The 22,418-nt window shown below is 39.1% G+C and overlaps 1 protein-coding gene across 2 annotated transcripts in view; it reads left to right on the top strand.

Moving 5' to 3' along the window:
* Positions 1 to 22,418, top strand: part of SLC25A13 (solute carrier family 25 member 13) — a 199,993-nt gene that overhangs the window by 100,327 nt on the left and 77,248 nt on the right. For both annotated transcript variants that reach the window (XM_010356270.2, XM_010356271.2), the window contains 3 exons: positions 4,047 to 4,186; positions 19,533 to 19,679; positions 21,454 to 21,592. In XM_010356270.2, coding sequence (XP_010354572.1) covers positions 4,047 to 4,186; positions 19,533 to 19,679; positions 21,454 to 21,592 — 426 coding nt within the window. The remainder of the gene's footprint in view (positions 1 to 4,046; positions 4,187 to 19,532; positions 19,680 to 21,453; positions 21,593 to 22,418) is intronic.

Genomic DNA, 22,418 nt, shown 5'->3' with positions numbered 1-22,418 from the left:
TTCCTTTAATCTTCTGCATATCATTTGGCTTGTCCAATTAGAATGGCTTGACAATCTTATGATATTTGAGTATATAATCCTGCTAGGTAGGTCAAGAGAGTAAAAAGTAAATTTTGTAGAAATTGTGCCAAGTGGTAAACAACTTCAGACCTTTTTTTCCCTGCAGAGTCCCATGGCCAACTGTTCTTTCCATAGCAAACTTTTCTTCACCATAAACATAGCATCATGCCCTGGGGGCTTTAAAATAATGTTTGCTACTGGCAGGTGATGCCAGTGTCTGTGGCTACCTGGAACAGGATCTCTCATGTCTCAGTGATCCCAGGTGGCTTTGGTCCAAAGCACTGTAACTGGACCTTTGATTCACTTCAAAAGAAATGAACCTTTCTTCATACCGTTGATCTCCATTGAAAAGCTCCCTCAAAGGTCCCTCTCAGTAAATCCTTGACAGCTTTCGGGGCCCAGATCATGGTTTATCTGCTCCAACAAACTTTTCACTCTCACTTCTCTTCTTAAATCTCCATTTCCTTGCCATGAGGCCGCCCTGTGGTTTAGTGCTGATACAGTGTACTGTTTGAATCTGCTGTTGAATTATTTCTCATGTATTAGACTTGGATATAGCCTCATACCTTTTACTACCCTTCTTCTTCCCACAGGCCTAGTACAGTGCGTCCAAGCTGTGCTACTTAGAAGGTTGCTAGCTAGCTAGCTAAGCCCTGACATTCCTACAATAGCCAGCGTGTTGGAACAGCCGCAAAGCTAATAATGGGCCTACATTCTCAGGGTCATGTGGTTGATACCCTGCCCAGTTGCAGAAGGCACCAGTCACGTGGACCATGAAGCGAATGCCATCCACTGGAGTTGTGCAGCATGGGAGCCCTGAGTGACCTAGGTCTACACACGATCTGTGTTTACACATTCCTGTATTACACTGCTTGGTCTGGAGAGTCTTCTTTACCTCCTTCCTTTTAAATTTTTATCCATTTCAGTGAGAAGTTAAAAATTAGGAATGAATCTAACCCTTCCATACTCCCAGATAATGCTTTCAGACTGAGGTCCTGGGTGCTTGCATCAGAAAAACCTGGAGTGCTAACTAAAATGCAGTTTTTTCAGCCCCTCAACATGTTTAAATCACTTTAGGAGCAGGCATGGGGATTTTGATAAATAATGTTGACTGATGATTTGTATGCAGTGCCCTGAAGTGTTGAGAAATGACTGTTGAATAGTTTCTCAGCAAGGGAAACTATAGTGCCCCAAAGGGTTAATACCGCTGTCCTTAACCTGTTACATTATCTATTGTAAACCTTTTCTGATTCATTTAAATTCAGCAACTACTTAGTGAGCAGTTGCTCTCTGCCTACCACTGTGCCAGCCATAGTGGTAGAGTCAGATGTGAAGAATGGGGTTTTTGCTGTGAAGGAGCTAATAATCAATTAGGAAATAAAACATGTGCGATAAATATGCACAAACACATTAATATATGTGCATACATATGCATACTATATAACGATTTAGATAACATCATATGGAGATCTTTTATATACATCTAGTATATAAAAGTATATACTAGTATATACATCTAGTATAGTATACTCTAGAAGATTTATAGAGAGATCTTTTTTCAAACAAATCATTATTGGTACTACAGACCTGTAGGATTGTCAGATTTTAGATCTGAGAGATATCTTAGGGATAATGTGTAACTCTATCCTGCAGAGGAGATTTCAGTACATCAGGCAGGCATTTCGTAGAGATACACACACTCTATGGTATAGTCCAAAAAACTATAACGTTCAGAGTTTCGGATTCAAATGTGAGCTCTAGTAAGCAGCAAATGGTAGTAAAAAGCAAACTTTAATTATAGATAAATAAGATGGTTGTTTATGGTGAGACACATTTTACATGCGTTCACTAATTTTAGAAAAACTTAAACCTACTTTTATGTATATTTATAATTTTAGACCATATAAATATAAAAATGGATAATAAGTGCCTTAGCTTTATATACCAACTATTTAGTAAATACCTTCTGTTACTTTCTATGGGAAACAGAGATTGAAGGAGAGATCAAGAAGGGGAAAGATCTTATTTTTGATAATTATCCTATGATTATTACATTAAAACTTTATTTCACTGGAATGCTTGGCAGAAAGGAATCTTTAAGTTAACTGAAGATAAACCAGAAAACCGTTTTTTTTTGGCATATTATTTCTCTAAAATTTTATTCTAGTATAAAATTTTATTTATAGTGTGAATTTTTTTTTCTTTCGGTCACATATTTATCATTTGAACATTGTTTTCGTTAGATAATTTATTCATCTAAATTAGAAGGTTATGGGAGCCTTTATTAAAACTTTATTGGGCCTGCTTCCTGCAGAGATACAGACACTTAGACCTGGAAAGGAGCCACAGATTATCTCGGTTAATATGTTTTGCACCGAAGAAAGTCATGTTTTACGATATTAAGGGACTTAGAGCCATTAGAACAATACCTGGCACATGGTGAGTGCCCAATAAATTTTAGCTGCTATTAGTAGAATTTGAATCCAAGTCATTTAAATTTTAGTTTGGTGATTTCTTCTTAGAAATCTTCTTCTACTTAATTCCTTTTATTGACCGCTGGTCAGACTCGCTGATCATCTTTTTTTTTGGTTTGTTTTTCCTTTAAATCCTAATTCTGGATTCACTTCATTTTCCTTATATCTTACCTCTTTTTTCCCTAAAAGTAAAGAAGACAGAATAAATTCAGTACTCGTACTTTAAAACTTTTAATTGTCCTCATCAGGGCCAGTCTGAGGATTTCTGCCACCTTTTATAAAATTTTATGAAATTTATGCCCAGCATAATCCTGATTTTTACTGCCTTCTGTGTGCAAATACACACTCAACCTTATGCTAATGGTGGCACTACTGTCTCTTCATGGTGAGGCTTTAAAAATTTCCGCAAACTTTAAAAACATGGAATAAAAACTGTGGGTATAATGGGGGTGGGAGTAGGAAATTTGGGGGGATACCATAGACACATATGCCAAAGGTTTTGGCACTTTTCAGAAGACTAAATAACTTTCTTCTTGTTTCTTTTTTTGTTTTAAATAGAAGCAAAAGAGAAAAAAGGTATCAAGACAGTTTGCTCATAAAAATGAGGTTTTGTAGATATATTTAAAGATGTGAAAGCCAGGAAAAATTATTAATATGCTAATAATTTGCATTTTGTCCACTCTCCAAACACACACTTTTATTGAGAGGAGGAGGCTAAAAATAAAAACATTAAGCTTTAGAAAAGTAAGGTTTTTCATGTTGGTTTTCTTTTCTCTGTCAGTCCTCTTACAGTTTTTCTGTAGAGGCTAAAAGAGATCCTAAGGCAGGACCAGCACCTTCAGTGACCCATCTAAATGGGACTGTTTGAACGATTTGAGAAGTCTTGGGTCAAGCCCAAAGAGTGCAGCAGAAAGTGAAAGACTTGGGCTGCCGCTGGCTTTTCTCCCCATTTTCTTTGTCTTTCAATGCAGCTCGATAAATTGTTGGACTTTTTCAAGCACAGAAACAGCCTTAGGGGTGTGAAATATGTGTGTCAAATTTTTTCCTAATGGATTTCTAAATCTTCCAAAAACTTTTAAATAACTTGTTAAAGGCTATATGTAACACTTGTATCGTGTGGTATGTGTGTTTGTGTATGTATGTGTTTCCTGCCACTACGATTGAATTCTTTCCTCTATACCTAGAAAATAATCGTTATTTATTGAAACAAAAACAAATGAGATGATAATAGTTTTAGCTTACTACTTGGGTTTCCTACAGCTTTTAGGTTGTGTGTATGTGTGACTTCTTGATTTTCCCCCCCTTTATTTTGTTTGGTGGGATTTTTGACCTTGATTTCTTAACTGATTCCTTGAGGATTCTTTTATTTCTGCCATAGTTTGTAATCTGTTTGTCTGTTTAAAATTACATTACTTTTTTTAGTAAGAAAAAGCGATATCCATTCAATAACAAATTTTATCAGAAAGAACCTGATTTACTTTGTTTTAATCAACCCGTCTTTTCTCTTTTCAGAGGATGTTAAGCAAGTTTTTGGACAGACCACAATTCATCAACATATTCCATTTAACTGGGATTCAGAATTTGTGCAACTACATTTTGGAAAAGAAAGAAAAAGACACCTGACATATGCGGAATTTACTCAGTTTTTATTGGTGGGTCTAGCTCTTAAAAAGTTAAAAGGGTAAATAAGTAAACCTGGAATCAAATTGTGTGTAAAAGTCCTGATTTGAGTCTTGAACTGTGATTTACTACACACTTTCTAGCCTGGCAAAACTGTCCCACTGAGAAGTATTTCTTTATTAATATGTTGAAATCATAGAATTAAATGGAATTTCCACAGATTTATGTAGAACTCCTTCATGTTTAGAAGGAATACACATTGAGGCCCCAGGAAATCAAGTGATTTCCTCAAGGTCACTTAGGTCAGGAGGGGCAAAATTTCAACTTAAAATTTTGGCTTGTGACTGGCTATGTTACTGCTTACCAATATTTCGTTTTCCTCTGGAAATGGACGGATTTGTCTTCAGCTTCAGAATCATTTCATCTGACACCTTTTATAGAGAAGACACTAGTCTCAAACTTGGCTGCATATTGGAATCATCTGGAAGCTTTAAAAACTAATGTTGCCTCAGTCCCACCTCTAGAGACTAGATTTAATGGAGGCAGGGGGAAAGCCTGGGTATTTGGGGACTACTTAAAGTTTCTTGGGTGGCCCTAATGGAGAACCACTGTGCTAAGGGCACTTGTGCACTTGCTTCCTTTGGGTTAACCGCTATAGGAGTTGTCTACTTTTCTGGGGTGCACTTTCCCTAATCCAGTCCCTGCTGCCCTTCTCTTGTGACCCCCTTCCCCCACCCATATGATCATATCATTGGGCTACTGATGATGCAAGGTGAAGAGTATTCACAAAATATGATTATAACTTAGCTTTCCTTCAGCAGCATTATTTAAAAATACTTTAAATACAACATTATAATTTAGTCACTAAAGGTCAATATCTATAGGCTATATAAATGTTTATACATTTGCTTTGTTTCTACAGTTACATTTTATTTATACTTTATTAAATATATTTAAAACGACTCATGTAAGGGGACTCATTTGGTATGTTTAAATTTTGGGTCTTGAGAAAAATTTTAAATTATTTGTTACTAGAAATGTCCTTAGTGGGTATCCTGGTGCCCCTGGGTTTTTTGTGTGTTCCAGACCTTGCCAGAGCCCTCTGGGGAGTGGCTGGAGTCCTGTTCTGGATGGAGGTGGAGGGTGCATGGGTTGTGGTGCTCACTTTGTAAAGATTTTGTGGTATCCGTTCTTAGCAACTAGCATTTGCAATAGGTTAACTTCAATAGGTGCTTCTCTTTTTGACTTTTAATGGTGTTATTAGATTCATTTAATTTGTCCTGCTGTCTAGTTTGCTTTTATTTTCCAGGCCTTCGGAAACATAAAACAAGATGTCCTCAACCTGCCTTTGTATTTTTTAAAAACAAAGCGTTAATGTCTGTGAATCCCTGTTTTCAGTTCTCTGTAAACATAAACCTACTTGCGTAACTCAGATGGAGAATGTAATGTGAGTTGCTGGATTTTTGCTGCTGTTTCAACAGGACATCGTTGTGCTGTAGGAGGCGGTATTCATTTTGATGAGGAATAATTACAATAATGTTATTGAGACGAATGCCTCAAATTGACTTTATGGAACACAGCCTAATTAACTTTTAATCTTAATAGGATGTTAGCAGTAGTAAGGATGATCGTGTTTCCTCCTCTAAGCAAGTGTCAATTATACTGAATTGAGTCGATTTTCAACTGCTCACAGCAGCCTCTAGGCCTTCCTCCAGATACGGGGAAGCCAGAGTCCAGGATTAAATAACTCGGGGATTATGGTTATGTTTCTAAACAATTTGTAAGGCATTCACTTAAATTTGACTTCATTCTATAATGGTAAATGGAAACATCCCACAGTGTCCTGCGTGGGATGATTTTGTCTCTGTAGCCAGAATAGAAGTACTGAACTTTTACTAGATTATAATGGTTATAGTGGTTAATGATCTCAGTCAGGGCCTTGCTTTGTGTCCTACTCCAGACCCAGACTTACAGGAATTAATGGATGGACCATGATAAGCTTTACCTGAATGCCAGTTTTAATGTCTGCCATTGGGTTCCTTTCTTCCTTCCATTTCAAATGTTTTGTTTGCTTCATTTGAACTCTTTTCTGAATGCAGGTAGAGCTTCAGACCTCTACTTCAGATGCTTTGTTTGCTTCCTTTGGGCTCTTTCTGGATGCAGGTAACTTCTTAAAGATATTAGTGAATTTAATCTCCTGTGTTTCAGGCTCTTGCTTTGTCAGGCAGGTATCCGCCTTTCTGCTCTAGGGCAGGACTCAGAAGCAGGCACCAGCTTCCTGGCTGATGCCAAGGCTGTGAAGGCAGATGCTTGGTTGCTTGAAATGTGAACGAGCTGCCACCATGCATGCTGCTACCTGTCACATCATGAGGAAGGGGAGCAGCTGTAGGGACAGCCAAAAAGTGCTTGTGATTTCAGGGAACCTGTGTGGCATGTAGAGACAGCACTCCTCTATTCCACTGAGGGTCCCGAGAAGGTAGCTCAGGTTGGTTCCAGCCAGCACATTACCTGTGCTTATGTATTGTGTATACATGTGTGTGATTGGTGGGGCAGTATAGTTCTCTGCATTTCCTTTTTTTTTTTTTTTTTTGTCATTTAATAAATGTTTTACTATATCTAAGCAAGTGTGAGTTTCTGAGAAACCACCATGTGGCTGTGAGGATCTTACCTGGGTCATGTGTTTATCTGTGTAGAGTCTGGACAGGTCCCCCACCCGCTAAGGTGTTGACAGTCCTGGGCATTGCTTACATGGTGAGCTGCTCTGTCCTTTTCTGTGCTTTGGTTGTAAAAGTCATAAAGTGGTGAATCAATTTGATATGATTTGAGCTAAACTTGACTGATTTGTACTTTGCAAGTAGTAAGTCAATTTGATATTATTTGAGCTAAACTTGACTGATCTAAACTTTGCATCTAGTAGCATCGAAGCAAGTGGCAGGGATACAAAGCCTCCTTCCTGTAGTCTTCTTCCTCATTGGAATGGAAAGATTTTGGCAGGGAGTGGGGTCGCATTTCTCTTACCCCATTATTTATACTGTTACATCTGTTGCTTGTATTTCTTAATGCACAGTTAACTTCATCTCCATATAACTTCATGAATGATGGTACGTGTGAATGTGAATACAGTTTTATATGTGGGTATGTATGTGTATTTTAAAATAGTCTATAAACCTCTCCACGTATATCTACTCCCAGCTCCTAGAGCAAAGCTCTGATTTTATAGCTGCTAGATTTAAAATAGATTTTAATATTATTTGTATTTTAGAAAGTAATTTGGAGAAATTTTTCTATTCTATATCTGATGGAACTGCAGTTGATAAATAGTATTAACGGGCTGGGGGCAGTGGCTTACACCTGTAATCCCAGCACTTTGGGAAGACGAGGCAGGTGGATCACGAGGTCAGGAGTTTGAGAGTAGCCTGGCCAACATGGTGAAACCCCCAAAAATACAAAAAAAATTAGCTGGGCGTAGTGGCGTGTGCCTGTAATCCAAGCTGCTCGGGAGGCTGAGGCAGGAGAATCGCTGAACCCAGGAGCCAGAGGCTACAGTGAGCCGAGATCAGGCCACTGCACTCAGGCCTGAATGACAGAGCAAGACTCCATCTCAAAAAATAAATAAATAAATAGTATTAACATAAAACTCAGTATTTTTTGTGTGTTGTGATTATTACTCATGTTGGGCAAACCATCCAATTCAGCAAATATTTGCTGAGCATGTCGGGTTGTCAAGAGAGGACTTGTGCACAGGGTTGAAAGGTGCAGAGACTGTAACTCTTGAGACACTCATAATTTGAAAATCTTATGAAATTGTATCTGGGTATATCCACCTGACAGTGTGAAAGGAGCAACTACAAGTAAGCATAAAATGTTTGCCCTGTGAGTTTGTTGTTTTGTAGCAAAAACCCTTAAAGGTTTGTGGCATAAACCCTAATGACAGGTACTTAGATACTTTACCAACTTTTTTTTTCCTTTTTCTTTTCTTTTTTTTGTTTGAGACAGGGTCTCACTCTGTTACCCAGAGTAGAGTGCAGTGGTGCATTAGCGCTCACTACAACTTTCAATGCCAGGGCTCAAGTGATCCATCCACCTTGGCCTCTGGAAGTGCTGGGATTATAGGCATGAGCCTCGGTGCCCAGCCTGCTTTGCCAATTTTTTTTTTTTTTTTTTTTTGGGTGAATGTCATAGGCGCTTGGGGGCACAGAAAGAAAGGTTTCTAAAACTTTTCTGCCAAATTATTGTGTAGTCAGTACTGAGTCACGTTCAAAAAAGTTACAATAACTAGTATCTGTATGATGTTTGTAATTTACAAAGTGCTTTTAAATATTCTGTTTCTGATAATAGCATCCTCCCAATACCCTAAAAGGTAATTATCATTATCACCTATTATTATATGCAAAAGAATAAACCTACTCTATGGTAAAATTTTGCATTTCCCAGTAATTTTCCAGGGAAATGGCCCGTAGCTTTCATTATGTTTCCAAAGAAGTATCCCAAAAAAGTGGTAAAGAGCAGCTGTTCTAGAGCTTAACTTCTGCAGTCAGATGACAGGTGTGTGAAGAATTCAAGAATACATTGCTATTCCTACTCTATTGCACTGTCTCCAGGCCTAAGGCTATAGATAGCTATTTTCTGTTCCTAGAAGTTACCATGCATTTGAATGGCAGTGCCCAGTCATGCATTGCTAAACATCTAGCATTCCTGACCTCTACCCATTAATTGCCAGATGTGATCATCAACAAGTTCTTAGTAGGGGTGCATTGTACTGTCATTTCCAGGATTTTTTGTTTGATACTGTTTTATAATCTTGGGTATTTATTTTACACGTAATTATTTTAATTTGATAACAGTCTACACATAGGAGTTTCCAGTGGTTCCAATCTCAGGATGGAAAAGTCTAGGATTACTACCAAATTCAGTATTTCTATTAACTACAACAACATTGTTATTAGCTACCTCTCATATAGCATTTTCCAGCTAAGAAAGTTCTTGTACTTGTATTAATATTTGTCCTTACAGTCACCTTAGGTGTTAAGCTAAGTAAGGCAGTTGGCATTGTTTCCCTATGAAAGCTGAGTTAACAGAAGCCTAAGGAAGTGTTCTGGATTTGTTCAAGATTAGACAGGTGGATTTGAAGTTGAAATTAATTTTTCTAAATCTCTGGCAGTTTTTTTCCCCCAAATTTTAGTGTAAAAATTATCTGAGGTGCTTACTTAAAAATGCAGAGTCCCAGGCCTCTCCACCCACTCCCCACCCAAGACTCAAATTTAGTAGTGCTGAATAGGGCCTACGAAGCTGCCTTTCCAATAAGCATCCTGAATTGCAATGCTTTGGATGGTTCAGGAAACACATTGTGGCAAACTTTGGACTAGGCAACCCCGAATGGGTAAAGGTAAACTTTCGGCTCTTTATCCTAAGACTAATGGGAAGCCTGTCGAGGCAAACCTTATCAGATTTGTGTTTCAGAAGGATCACTCTGCTATTGTGTGGTAAATCTAATGGAGAGGGACATGACCAAGGAGAGGGAGACCAGTTGGTTACCTTTTAACCCAAAAGTCAAACAACTGGTCTCGGTCGGATGGTAACAGTGATGGGCCAGAGTAAATGGAGTCAAGAGAACCTACAGGGATAGGCCAGACAAAGACTTCATGATTTAATGGGACGTGGACAGTCAAGGATTTGCAGAACTCAGTGTTGACTCCTGGGTTTTAGGCTAGGGCTAGTGGGAGGATGGTGGTGTTTCATTGAAATAGGGAGCGTAGGAAGAAGAGGAGGTTTCAGGGAGGGGCTACAGAGTAGTGCTTTATATGTAAGAGCTGTTCACATGTATATTGGTGTATTGGCTCTACCGCCTCTTTTCAGTTCTTTGATGTTGAGATGATCTACTGTAGGAGCCCTACCTACAGCCCCTGTATACTTGGACTTTTTGAAGGAATTTTGTTCTGCATTTTATGTAGCTAGGAAATTTCTTCTGTTTCTAGGGGTCATCTGCCTATTGCTCTAAAAGCATCATCCAGAAATTTGCAAAGCTCTGAATTGGTGGAGAGGCCCGATTTTGAGGTTGCAGATTCCATTGGCTAGCCAAGAGACAGGATAGCTGACCTGAGAGGGAATGAGGCTAAAAATCCTATCTAATGTCTTCTCATCAAGTAGAGTTTAAGAATGAGGTTACCAGACCCAACAGAGAACTCTAATCACAAGGGCGTGAGTATTTTATCATAATTTTATTCTGGTCCTCATTTTGCCGGAAGAGGATAATGAAACCCAAAGACATGAATTGTAGTAAATAGAGCTAGGAATAGAACCTGGGGATCAAAGCTGTGTCTGGCATCCCAGACTGGTCATTCATATTAGTAAGGATCCTTGTCCTCACATCACGAGTCCTGTGGTAACCTGGTTGGATGGCAAAGAATACCCATGCTAGTAATGCAACTGAACAATTTTGGTTCTTTTTAAGAAATCAGATTAACCATTATTTTGGCTTCTTGGTCAGCACAGTGTAGAAGTCAGCCCAGTTCTTTTCTGTGTAACATGAACATTTTGGTTATTTAGATCCTGAGCCCTAGAGAGTAGAACTGTAGAAGCCTGCTGCTCCCAGGTGTTGGTAGTTGCCACATGTCCCTGTACAAGCCAGAGATTCGCTGCTGCTAGTCAGCTGTGGTCTTGGCTTTATACTCACCATCAGTTACAGTTTGCTACTCTATTTGTCATAACATCCTGGTATAAGGCGAAAATTTCAACACAAGAGACTATATATGTTAAAAACAAAATTGCTGCTACCCCCGCCCAACCACCACCAAACAAAACATACCTTCAACCATGGCAACCCCAATTTTCTAGCTTTAGAATTAATAAGCGATTTCATGTGTTCATAAAAAGTAATCCCTTGTAGTAGAACTGACTGAAGCCAAAATTCTTTACACATAAGTGGACAAATAACAAAGTCCTTGCTTAGATTTGAGTAATCTGAGCCATTTGCCCTCCCTTTTGTCCCCCAACTTGTCTTGTCTGTAGTAGTGAAAGTATCTAGACCATGAATTTTTTTTTCTTTTTCTTTTCTTTTTTTTTTTTTTGAGACAGAGTCTCACTCTGTCACCCAGGCTGGAGTGCAATGGCGTGATCTCGGCTCACTGCAACCTCCACCTCCCAGGTTCAAGCGATTTTCCTGCCTCAGCCTCTGGAGTAGCTGGGATTACAGGCTGCCCACCACCACGCCCAGCTAATTTTTTGTATTTTTAGTAGAGATGGCGTTTCACCATGTTGGTCAGGCTGGTCTTGAATTCTTGACCTCAAGCAATCCATCAGCCTCGCCCTCCCAAAGTGCTGGGATTACAGGCGTGAGCCACAGTGCCCAGCCCGACCGTGTATTTTTAGTAGCCCAAGAACACAGTTGTATTTTCATTTTCACTAAGTGAATGCTTTTTATGTTGATTCTAAGTTGTATCAGGTGGGGGTCTATGATGTAGCTTTGGTACTGTTTCATAAACACAGCATCGTTTGGTGTTCTCAAATGAACTAGTGAGTAGAGCACGTTATTGTTGTTTGCCTTCAACTCTTCCACTAGTTGAGATTCTGTTTTGTGTCCAAATGGAAGCCACTGCTAGTTTGGTGATGAGTAACTAGAGATGTGGTCACTTGGACAGTAAGATGCAGGATACATTCCAGCCACAGCACACACTTTCTACTCTCTGGGCAAAGGAAATCAGGATTCATTGTGCTGTTGTGTCTGTGGTGTTAGCTTGCTGTTTTGTTGAGCAGCCTGTTGTGCAGGCTTTTACAGTAACATCCTGGTAAAAATTAGCACTCTATACAGCATCTCCCCAGCTGTTACCCACTGTGAAGTTTAATGTTAAATCAGAAGAGCAAGGAAATTGAGATGGAAAAGCTCTGTATTTTTTTCTACCAAGGTGTTGCAGCGTATGCCAAGCCACATGTGACACTGCTTCCAAAGACCCTTTTAATTAAAGGCCCCACCCAGTGAACTGGGGATGAAATTTCACCCTCAACTCTGAAACTCTGACTGCATGGCCAAATGGGGGGTCGGGGGGAGGTGCAAATAGAACACAATTAAGAATGGTGACTACTTATCTCTCTACCTATTTTATTACTATGTTTCATTTTTACTTTGTTAAAAAATATGTGGATCTTCATTTTAATTAGAATGTTTTTCTTCAAATTAGCATAGATTATGAAAACAAAGTGGATCTTTATATGCAAACTAGTATACAGGTACTGATATGTGATGTAATATGGAAATTGTTTGGACTAAATATGATATGGTATTTTTTAGGCAAATCGTCTTTATACATTTTTGTTTCCTGTTTTGATAATTAGCTGCATTTTGCCTAGAATTCTGCTATCACCATGTCTAAAAAGGAATTATTTTGAATAATTTCCTTATTAACTCTTTGCTTTTATTAATATTTTAGATTTTGTTATAATTTCAAAACCCAAAAATGCAAATTAACCTGGGTTCAAAAAATATATATATTTTTTGGTGTTTTTGGCTTTATAATATAAATCACCTGGATCTTCTGCTGGTTTTGAGGGGCTGGGTTTTTTGTTTTTTTATTGTTATTGCTGCTGTTGTTGTTGTTGTTCCTGATAAATTGTTCTCAGGCTAAAGCACAAACTTGCATGTCTGAATAGAGATGGAGAGAATATTTTACCTTCAAAATATACCCACCTGAAAATTGGAGATTATTAAGGAAATGACAGGCCTGGGACTATTAGAAGCACGAATGTTAGACCTAAAGTGGTGTAACCCCTATATATGTTTATTCTGTACAACTAGCAATTTTGAAGAGTTTGATTTTTTTTTTTCTACAGCAGTCTGAATCGGTGTGTTGAAGTAGTTGGAAACTGCTGCAATAAAAGCCTGTTCCATTAATCATCATGCACCAGAATAGAGGGAACAGAAAATAGTTCACTGGCACATATTAAAGACAAATTGGGCCTCCTTTCATGTACTTGAGTGGAACTGCCTTAGAGATAGCTGCAGAGCTCATGCTCTTAGACCTTCTGGCCTTAGGTGATAGGAAGGACCATTTGTCTTTAGTTGGTAACTGTCTTCGGCAGCAGCATTTAGTAAGCACCCATTGCCAGGTACTGTTCAGAGCTCTCTTTAGAGACACACTTCATTTTCTCAGCTCTCTGGATTTGCTACAAGGTTTCAGGCCCTCTGTCTTATTTTCTTACTCACTTATTTAGGTATCAGTTTGATTTTTGTTGTCTGCCTGCTCTTTATATGCACTGTGGGATCTCACCTATTTCTACAATCATCTTTTTCTTCTTCTGGTTTTTGGTAGGCTCCCTCTGAAAGGAACAGGCAGTCTGTGTAGGTTAAGATCATGGCTCCAGAAGCTGACTGCCTGGATGCATATTCAGTTTCATCCTTGCCCGTGTCACCCTTGGCTCATTCTTACCTGATTTTTCTATCTTCAGAACAAGATGGTAGAACCACCTCGGTTGTGGAGAGGATTCAAAGAGATGAAGCAGGGAAAATGCAACAGTCCCTGGTACATAGCATGCACTTAATAACTTAGTAAACGTTCGCCTTGTGATGTTTTCTCTAAAATCCTGTTATCTAAATTTCCCAGATCTGTATTTCTACCTGTACCTCCAGCTTTCTTTTGTGTATCTCTTAACTTTTTGTTTATAACTGAAACTCACTTCACTCCAGGTTTTTCATCGTGGTCAACCACCTCATCTCTTTCCCCTTGAGTGTTTTCCTTTGCGGTAGAGTATCTTCCCCATCATTCAAAATGACGATTTTTGAGATATATCTTCCTTCATTTATATATTCAAGTCATCATCAAAATTTTCTTAAAATCTCTTTTCCTATTACCTGTCCAAAGCTAGTTATGGCCCTTACTTACGATTTTGCCTGAGGCAGCATAAATTAATAGTTAAGAATCTTAGTTTTAAAATCTGACATCCTTTGCTTTGAATCTTAACTCTTCCACTTCTTAGTTGTGTGACTTTAGGCTAGTTACCTGACTTCTCTGAACCTCAGATGCCTCTGTGTAAAATGATAATAATCATTACTTCACAGAATTATTGTGAGGCTTAAGTGAAATGCTGTCTTTGAAGTTCTTGGCATAGCCCCGGTGTATACTGAGTGTTGAAGCATTCTGCTGTTGTTATCCTCCATCGTGGCTGATGTTCATTTTTCTGTTCCTGTGGCTAGTTCAGAATGATTGAGCAGAACCACTGTTTCATATTGCAAGAGACTTTAGAGGTTTTTAAACCTTTCACCTAGACAAAAATCAAAGCCACCGTTTATTAAATGCCTGTCATGCATGACCTCTGGTTTTTACAACCCTGCACAGTAGGTGGTGGTGTGCCTATTCTGTAGAAGAAAATCTGAGGCTCTAAGATGCAAACAATGACCTGAGCTCTCCTGAGTAGCAGTGTCGTGACTTCTGTTTGCGCTGTACCCACGCCTGTTCCAGATTTCATATTGTCATCATAATGTATGGCTTCCATAACTCCCTCTATTAAAGATAAGGTAAAATTTTTGACATGTGTTCCTCAGCCTGTGGTTGAACACGTATTTCTGATGTCAGGGAACCTGCTACTTTTCAAGGTAGCCCATTTTACTGCAGAATAGTTCTATAGGTTAAAGACTTCTACTGTGTACTGTACTAAACTCTGACCCCTATAGCGTCTCTCCATTTTTTCAGAAGAAATAGCCAGCCTAATATTTTTTTACGTGATAGTCTTTTAACTTTTAAATATATAAATATAATGCTTACTGCCCATATTGTTCTCTCCTCCTCTGCACAGACGACTTATTTACTTCTGATCCCCTTAATTTTAGAAATAAATATTATTTTGTATATGCTATATTTCATGCATACTAAAAGCTCTCTGTCTCTGTTTTATCCCTTCTGGGTTCAGATCTAGGAGCTGTCATTCTCTTGAGAAGCCATAGCATACAATTAGATTTTCATTAAATAGCTTTTGAGATGCAAACCAGAAGCTTCAATTTTAGGTCATTCTACCATGAGTAGTGAGCCTGGTCATTTATTTCAAAGACCACATATTTCTTTCATATTTATGGAGTAATCTATGTGTTAGCTCCCGTTGGCCTCTTGATTTAATTTTTTCCTCCTTTGTCTCTTGGGGCTGTGGGAAAGAGAGCAAAAAGTGAGTGAGGCCAGGAGAAGGCCTTTTAGATTTGGTTTCTCTCCTCCTTGGTCTCTGCTACTATTGGTGAAACAGTCCTGATGCTCTGGGTGTACTGAAGCCTTTGCCTTAATGGAAAACTTTAGGGAATTTTATTATTTTTCCACAAAAATAGGCAACAGTAAAATCTAGAGCATTAAATGCAAATTGAGTTTTTATCTTTCCACAGCTTTTAAGATTTCTTAGTGTCAAATTTATCTTTTAATCAAATTCCTGACAGTAGCTTTGTCTGAGGCTCCCCATGCAGTTAAGAGAAGTTATTAAGAGCATGGGTAGATTGGGGGCTGGGGGACAGAACTGCAGAGGCTTGAATTCCAGCTTTACTGCTTCCTGTCAGTGAGACTTTCATTTGTTCAACTGCTATAGTGAGGTTAATAATAATACCTACCATATAGGCTTGCAGTAAGCATTCCATGAATTGATTCCTGTAAAATGCTTTATAGCAGTGCCTGCTGCATAATACATGCTCGCTAACTGCTATTGCTTGGTTGTCGTATTGATTGAGGTCATGGTTTCATTTCTTCACCTGGAAGAAGAAACAGTCACGACATAAACAGATGATCTTCAGAAAGCAACCCACGTCTTCAGAAAGCTGCTTTTAAAGTTGGAGAGCCACCTAACTGCATGTTTTCACTCTGTCCTACTATTTAGAGAACTACATAGATCTAGCATTTTGTTCTCTGTGGAACTTATAACGCCCCCAATCTTTAAGAGCTGTTGGAAATGTAATCTCAAGCTGTTCATCATCAGGCTTAAAATGACTTTCTTATTCCAGCTTGCGGGGTCCCTGCTCGTAGATGTTTAATCATGGAAGCGTGGGCACAGGATGTGCTTTGACACTGTCCTCATCACAGGTGCATATCCTGTCCTGCTACTTGAGCACCAGCCCCCACCTTGGCATCCATTCCCAATCTGGAATTCTGGACAGGCTGGTCTTAGCACTGTGACTTCCTGCTTTCTGAGCAGATGGAGTTGCCAGAGAAAGTGATGCCATTTTTGGTATAATTGTCTGAGGATCCCTAAGATGTTGAGTTATAAACTAGGGAAAATGGTAAATCGCTGGACATACCTTCTGCTATTGTTGAGAGTAATCTTGGCTAATGCAAGCTTTAGCAATGGGTCTGGTAATTCAAAGAAGACTGTTCATTTACTTTCCATTGAATACATACTGTGGTCATTTTTCACTACAGGGTGTTTAACGGTTGGTTTCTTCTTTATTCCTGAATTGGAAGTACTCATATGGAGAACCTCCCTTTGTTCAATAGCTCATGATTTGTTCATTCAGTTGGTTTTACACAATACTTTTCACTGATGAGTATGCCTGTCATTTATTGAGTACCTGCTATATATCTAAAGTATTCTGCTGAGCTGCATATATAAATGTAAATAGATGTTTACGGACTTCAACAGGATATACTGTCTTTTCCTTGGTAAGGTAGGTGTAAAGGCAGGAATGTGAATAACTGATTATGATGTAAGATCAAATAAGACAAGTCTTATAATTGATATTCAGACAGGGGGCCTCGGAAGGGACATCAGTTATTTCTAGTTATAAGGCCTGGTTATATTTGCCTAAGTGGTACCATTTGAGCTAAGCTTAAAGGAAGTGGCAGGATTTCAGGAGCTGGAGAAAGGGGCCGCAGTCTACACTAGGTGGAAGGAACAATGTGAGCAAAAGCCCAGGTGTGTGGCAGGTCTAGCAGGGGTGGGCATGGGTGGTAGGAGATGAGGCTAAGAGTAGTTCCTCTGGGGACTTGTATGCCTTACTTCAGAGAAGGGTCTGTATGATGAAAGGTCATTGGAGATTTCCATAGAGGGAGAGGGAGGTCAGGTCTTTAATTCTGAAAAGCAACTTTTGATGTGTGCATGGTAGACCACAGAGGTCCAGACTGCAAGCCCAAGTTCCAGACTGACAGTCAGAACCACTGACTGTCAGTGATAATGTAGGTGAGGTCTGAGGAAGGCCTGAACAATAGCATCAGGAACAAAAAGGAAAAGGTACATTTGGGCAAACTTTCAAAGGCCTAAGGGACAGAATTTGGTAACTGCTTTACTCTGAGAGAAAGGAAGCTTGAACAATTCAGAATGACAGCTTTCTAGGTGAGGTGGCCGATAAAACTACGTGCCTAATAGTTAAGCTGTGAACATAGAAGAGAAACCAGGATTGAGCACTGGGTTGGAGGATCTACAATAGGGGGTTAGTGATGTGTCATTCTACGTCCTTTACACGATACCCACTTGGATATATTCTCTAAACAGAAATTCTGGTCCAGCAGAAAGGAGTGAGATTTGAATATGGGAGTTAAGCCTTACTTAGTTTTTAAGAAATCCTTGAGGGCTTAAGGGAGAGAACACTCTGTCTAGGAGAGTAGAGTGAGAAGATGTGAGGACAGAGGGCCGACAGATGCTTCCCATTTAAGGTGCCAGTGGTGGAGGCTCTGGAAAGACTGGGATCCCAGAAGAGAGCTTCAGCTGAGACAGGCTGGTTCGAAACTAGCAGATGGCTACAAATGAGGAGATTCTTTTAAGTGGATAAGAACTCTGATTCTTACTATTAAATGTCTTGTCTTTAAAATTTTTTAATGTAGACATTTTCAAACTGCAAAAGTAGAAGACTATAGTGACCCATCATGCAACTGTTATTTGGCTTCCATTATTGCAAATGTCATATTTCTTCTTTCATCTCCCTGCCTTTCTGGGGAAAGAAAGGAAGATGGAGTACTTTAAAGCAGTACCAGACTCAAGTTGTTTCCCTTACACTTTAGTTTTCCTCAAATTCATAAGGACAATTATTTTTTACATAACTTGAATAAATATGATGTCATTATCTCACTAAAGTTAAAAATTATTTCCTTAATATCATCTAAAAAACCTCCATTTTATTCAAATAATTTGAAGTTTTTGAGAGCCGTATTGGTGTTCCCTCTTTTTTTTTTTTTTTTTTGAGACAAGGTTTCACTCTGTCACCCAGGCTGGAGTGTGGTGGCATGATCTCAGCTCACTGCAACCTCCTCCTCCCCAGGCTCAGGTTATCCTCCCACCCCATTCTCCCAAGTAGCTGGAACTACAGGCATGCACCTCCATGCCTGGCTCATTTTTTTATTTTTTGTAGAGATGAGGTTTTGCCGTGTGGCCCAGGCTGGCCTGGAACTCCTAGGCTCAAGTGATCCATCCACCTCAGCCTCCCCAAGCGTTGGGATTACAGACATGAGCTACTGTGTCTGGCCGATGTTACTTTTCAATTGCATAGAAGTTAGCTGTCACTCCAAGGGCCCATTTGGGAAATGGGCAGAGTGTTGTGAGGAAGATAATATGCTCTCTGCAGGAAGAATGCTCCTCCCATATGGTGCACAATGAGTTTTGATGGGAGGCTATGTTTTCTTTTGTGTACACACTTATCCCCTGGGAATAGCAACAGAGCTCTGTGATTGGATGTTCTGTCTTTAGATAATTTTAATTAAACATATGCAATGATACCACGACAGATTTACTTCCCCTAATCCACATACCATCCAACTACTTGGAGCAGTAGTCCTTAACCAAGACATATGGCTCTATCTAGAGACATTTTTGATTGTTATGACCTTGGAGGGAAGGGGCTACTTATCTCTAGTGGGAAGAGAATAGGGGTTCACATGACAGCCCTCCCATAATAAAGACTTACCCTGTCTAAAATGCCAATAATGCCAAGGCTGAGAAACCCTGTGTTGGAGAAATAGCAGAGAAGAACCACCACTCTTTTCTGTCTATTGTTACATCACGTGTTTGTGTATCAGGTTGCAGTTAAGAACTTTTCTCTTTTCTTTGGAGATAAGTTAAAGTTCCTGGCAGTGTTTTTCCTTAGATCATCTGCATCACCTAAGCTGGGTTGGGCCAGATCTTTGAACCTTCCAAACTTTATTCCGGTTTTCATTTTCTTTGTATTCATGGACTCTAGAGAGCATGGAAGTGATTGGGTTTCTTTGGGTAGCAGAGTCAAGTGGAGTGCACTTTCTCAAGACATGTTCATTGGTCTGAGCAAAGTTCTTTCTCTTGGAAGGAGACAGTAGCTTGGGGGTGCTATTAGGCAGATGGGGGCTTGTTAGATCAAGATGTAATCTCTATTTCTTCAGTCTGATTTTAAAATGAACTGTCATTTGTAGTAATTATTAAATGAGAAGCATAAATTAAGTATTTTACTTTCTTTATTTGTAGGAAATACAACTGGAGCATGCAAAGCAAGCCTTTGTGCAACGGGACAATGCTAGGACTGGGAGAGTCACAGCCATTGACTTCCGAGACATCATGGTCACCATCCGCCCCCATGTCTTGACTCCTTTTGTAGAAGAATGTCTAGTAGCTGTAAGTCGTAACTTGCCCTAATGAAGTGGTTTAACTCAGTAAATAAGGAATTATAAAAACAATTCTATAAGTTATGTAGTATTTTTTTCTCTTGCAAACACTAACATTTTAATGTGATCACATACGTTACTAAACTCAGAGTGTGTTTTGGCTAGTTTTGGTTGGCAGGTTAATTTGTTGTCTGGGTAATATGGAATATCTTCGAGAAATATATTAACTGGTTAAAGATAAAAGGAAAAACATTTGCGATCTCTTAATTTTGCTTTAGATTTTGAAGTATATCAAGTGCCTATTTTTGCCAATCTTCTTAGATGCTCTAAGGAAAAAAAAAAAAAGTCGTGCACATGTATATCATTTGTTAGAGTAGTTAGCATAACAGAAACTCTAAACCTTAGATTCCCTTTCACCATGTATGTGTTGAGGCCACAAAGGTACATGTGACAGCAGAGCCCTGCAGTTGTGTTTCATGGAGCCTCCCTCCCCGCCCCGGTGTCAGCTGCTGTCCTTCCCTCATGGGCCCTGGGGAGTCCTGCAACATTCTGTAGTGGTGGTGGTTCTTAAGCCCTACTCATGGAGCACCAGAATCACCATTAAAAACTATTAGAACTACAGATTCTGAGATCTCTTCTAGGCCTATCATATACCATCTATAGACAATGAGGTCTTAGAATCTAATTTTGTAAAGCTTCTGGGTGATTTGGTAATAAGTCAGTTTTAGGACCAGTACCCAGTGGTAACTGTCCTTTTGTTAATCCCAGGGAGAAGACTGTTTTCACCATCATGTGGGTTTCCCACAGTGCTTACCATAGGCAGGAACTCAGAGTAGCCTTTCAGTTTCCTGTCTTCCCCCGAGTGCTTAGTTCTGGAGACATGACATTCCGACAAGGCCTTTTCCATTCTGGCACTGTGTTAATCTAACTCCTTGTCTTGGGCGCCCCCTTCTCTGCTCCATACTAAACCTTCATGTCAGCTATTTTAAATGATTACTAAGTGAAGATTTATGTGGTTGTTACCTTATAAAGAAGTGCTTTCCTAATAAAAATATTTTGCCTTGTTAGGGAAGGATAGAATTTGAAACTCCAAACTGAAGTCTGATTCATAATGGACATTCTGTCTGTTTCCCTTGTCCCTTGTGAAGAAATATGGTTTCTTAAAAATTCTGATTATCAGAATTTTTACTAGTCTTAAACCCCCATGAAAGTATATGGCATCTCGTAATTTTACCATAATATGCTTGTTTGCTAGAAATCCCACCAATGTAAAGTCTGTACCTAAATGATTATTTATTACTGGTTATAAGTAACTTGACAAGTCTTGATATTAATGTTAGATTGACCACTTTTCATAGTATGTTTGCATTGATATAATACAGTTTTTCATGCATAAGCACACACGTGTGTGCATATGTACTTATAGTTTTGCATGTTTAAGTCTTTAAGATTTGCTCATTAGATGAAATAAACCAACTTATAAAACATTTCCAATTGAAATTTGAACTCTAAATTACTACTAGTCCTGTTATAATCCTACACATGTATTTATTTAGTTTTTTAGGATTGTGTATGGAGAATACAAGTTCTGGTCGTGATTAGTTGCAGTTACTTCTAAACATCATTTATAGCTTTTTTTAATGCTAAAGAAAAATACTTGTAGTCATTTCTTCTTGTACATGCATTTTTGATTACTTTCAAACTAGTATTAGATGTGTGTACTTCTGAATCATCTATAAATCTTTTGTATATTTTTCTTCTCTTTTGTTTTCAATTTATTTGAGGCTGCTGGAGGTACCACATCCCATCAAGTTAGTTTCTCCTATTTTAATGGATTTAATTCGCTCCTTAACAACATGGAACTCATTAGAAAGATCTACAGCACTCTGGCTGGCAACAGGAAAGATGTCGAAGTGACTAAGGGTGAGTGAGAATATAGCTGAATTCTTGCCTGCAAGTATCGTGGTGTATTATTAGGGTGAAGAAGGCAACTAGTACTTTATGATTTTTCTGTCCCATTGACACATATTAACCTTATGATAACATGTGGTTTTCATCCTTTGATCAGACAAACAAAAGCAAACAAAACAATCTTCACCAAGTTTTAAAGAAACTGGGCCTGGCGTGGTGACTACACCTGAAATCCCAGCACTTTGGGAGGCCGAGGTGGGTGGATCACCTGAGATCAGGAGTTTGAGACCAGCCTGGCCAACAGGGTGAAACCCTGTCTCTACTAAAAATACAAACATTAGCTGGGTGTGGTGGCATGTACCTGTAATCCCAGCCACTCGGGAGGCTGAGGCAGGAGAATCGCTTGAACCTGGGAGGCGAAGGTTGCAGTGAGCCAAGATCACATCACTGCACTCCAGCCTGGGCAATAAGAGCAAAATGCTGTCTCAAAAATAAAGAAAGAAAGAAACTGAAGACATCCTTTGAATAAGGAAAACATGTAAAGTTTCTTAAATATTTTCAAATCTTTCTGCAACTTAAGCTAAATTGGCAACCTCTAAGGAAGCCTTCAGATGTGTATGAGAAATTCCATGAAGTTGTATTGGTGACAGTGTAAGTTGATCTGTAAGCTTGGAACAGGATATTATCAGTATTGTAATGGGATTTAAAAAAAAGTCAGAGCCAGCACGGTGGTTCATGCTTATAATCCCAGCACTTTGGGAGGCCAAGGCGGGTGGATCATGAGGTCAGGAGATCGAGACCATCCTGGCTAACACAGTGAAACCCCATCTCTACTAAA

This window comes from Rhinopithecus roxellana, chromosome 6 (assembly GCF_007565055.1).
Source record: "Rhinopithecus roxellana isolate Shanxi Qingling chromosome 6, ASM756505v1, whole genome shotgun sequence".
In the NCBI taxonomy this organism is placed as follows: domain Eukaryota; kingdom Metazoa; phylum Chordata; class Mammalia; order Primates; family Cercopithecidae; genus Rhinopithecus; species Rhinopithecus roxellana.
The sequence above is the reverse complement of the archived record's forward strand: the minus strand, read 5'-3'. Positions and strand labels throughout refer to the sequence as shown.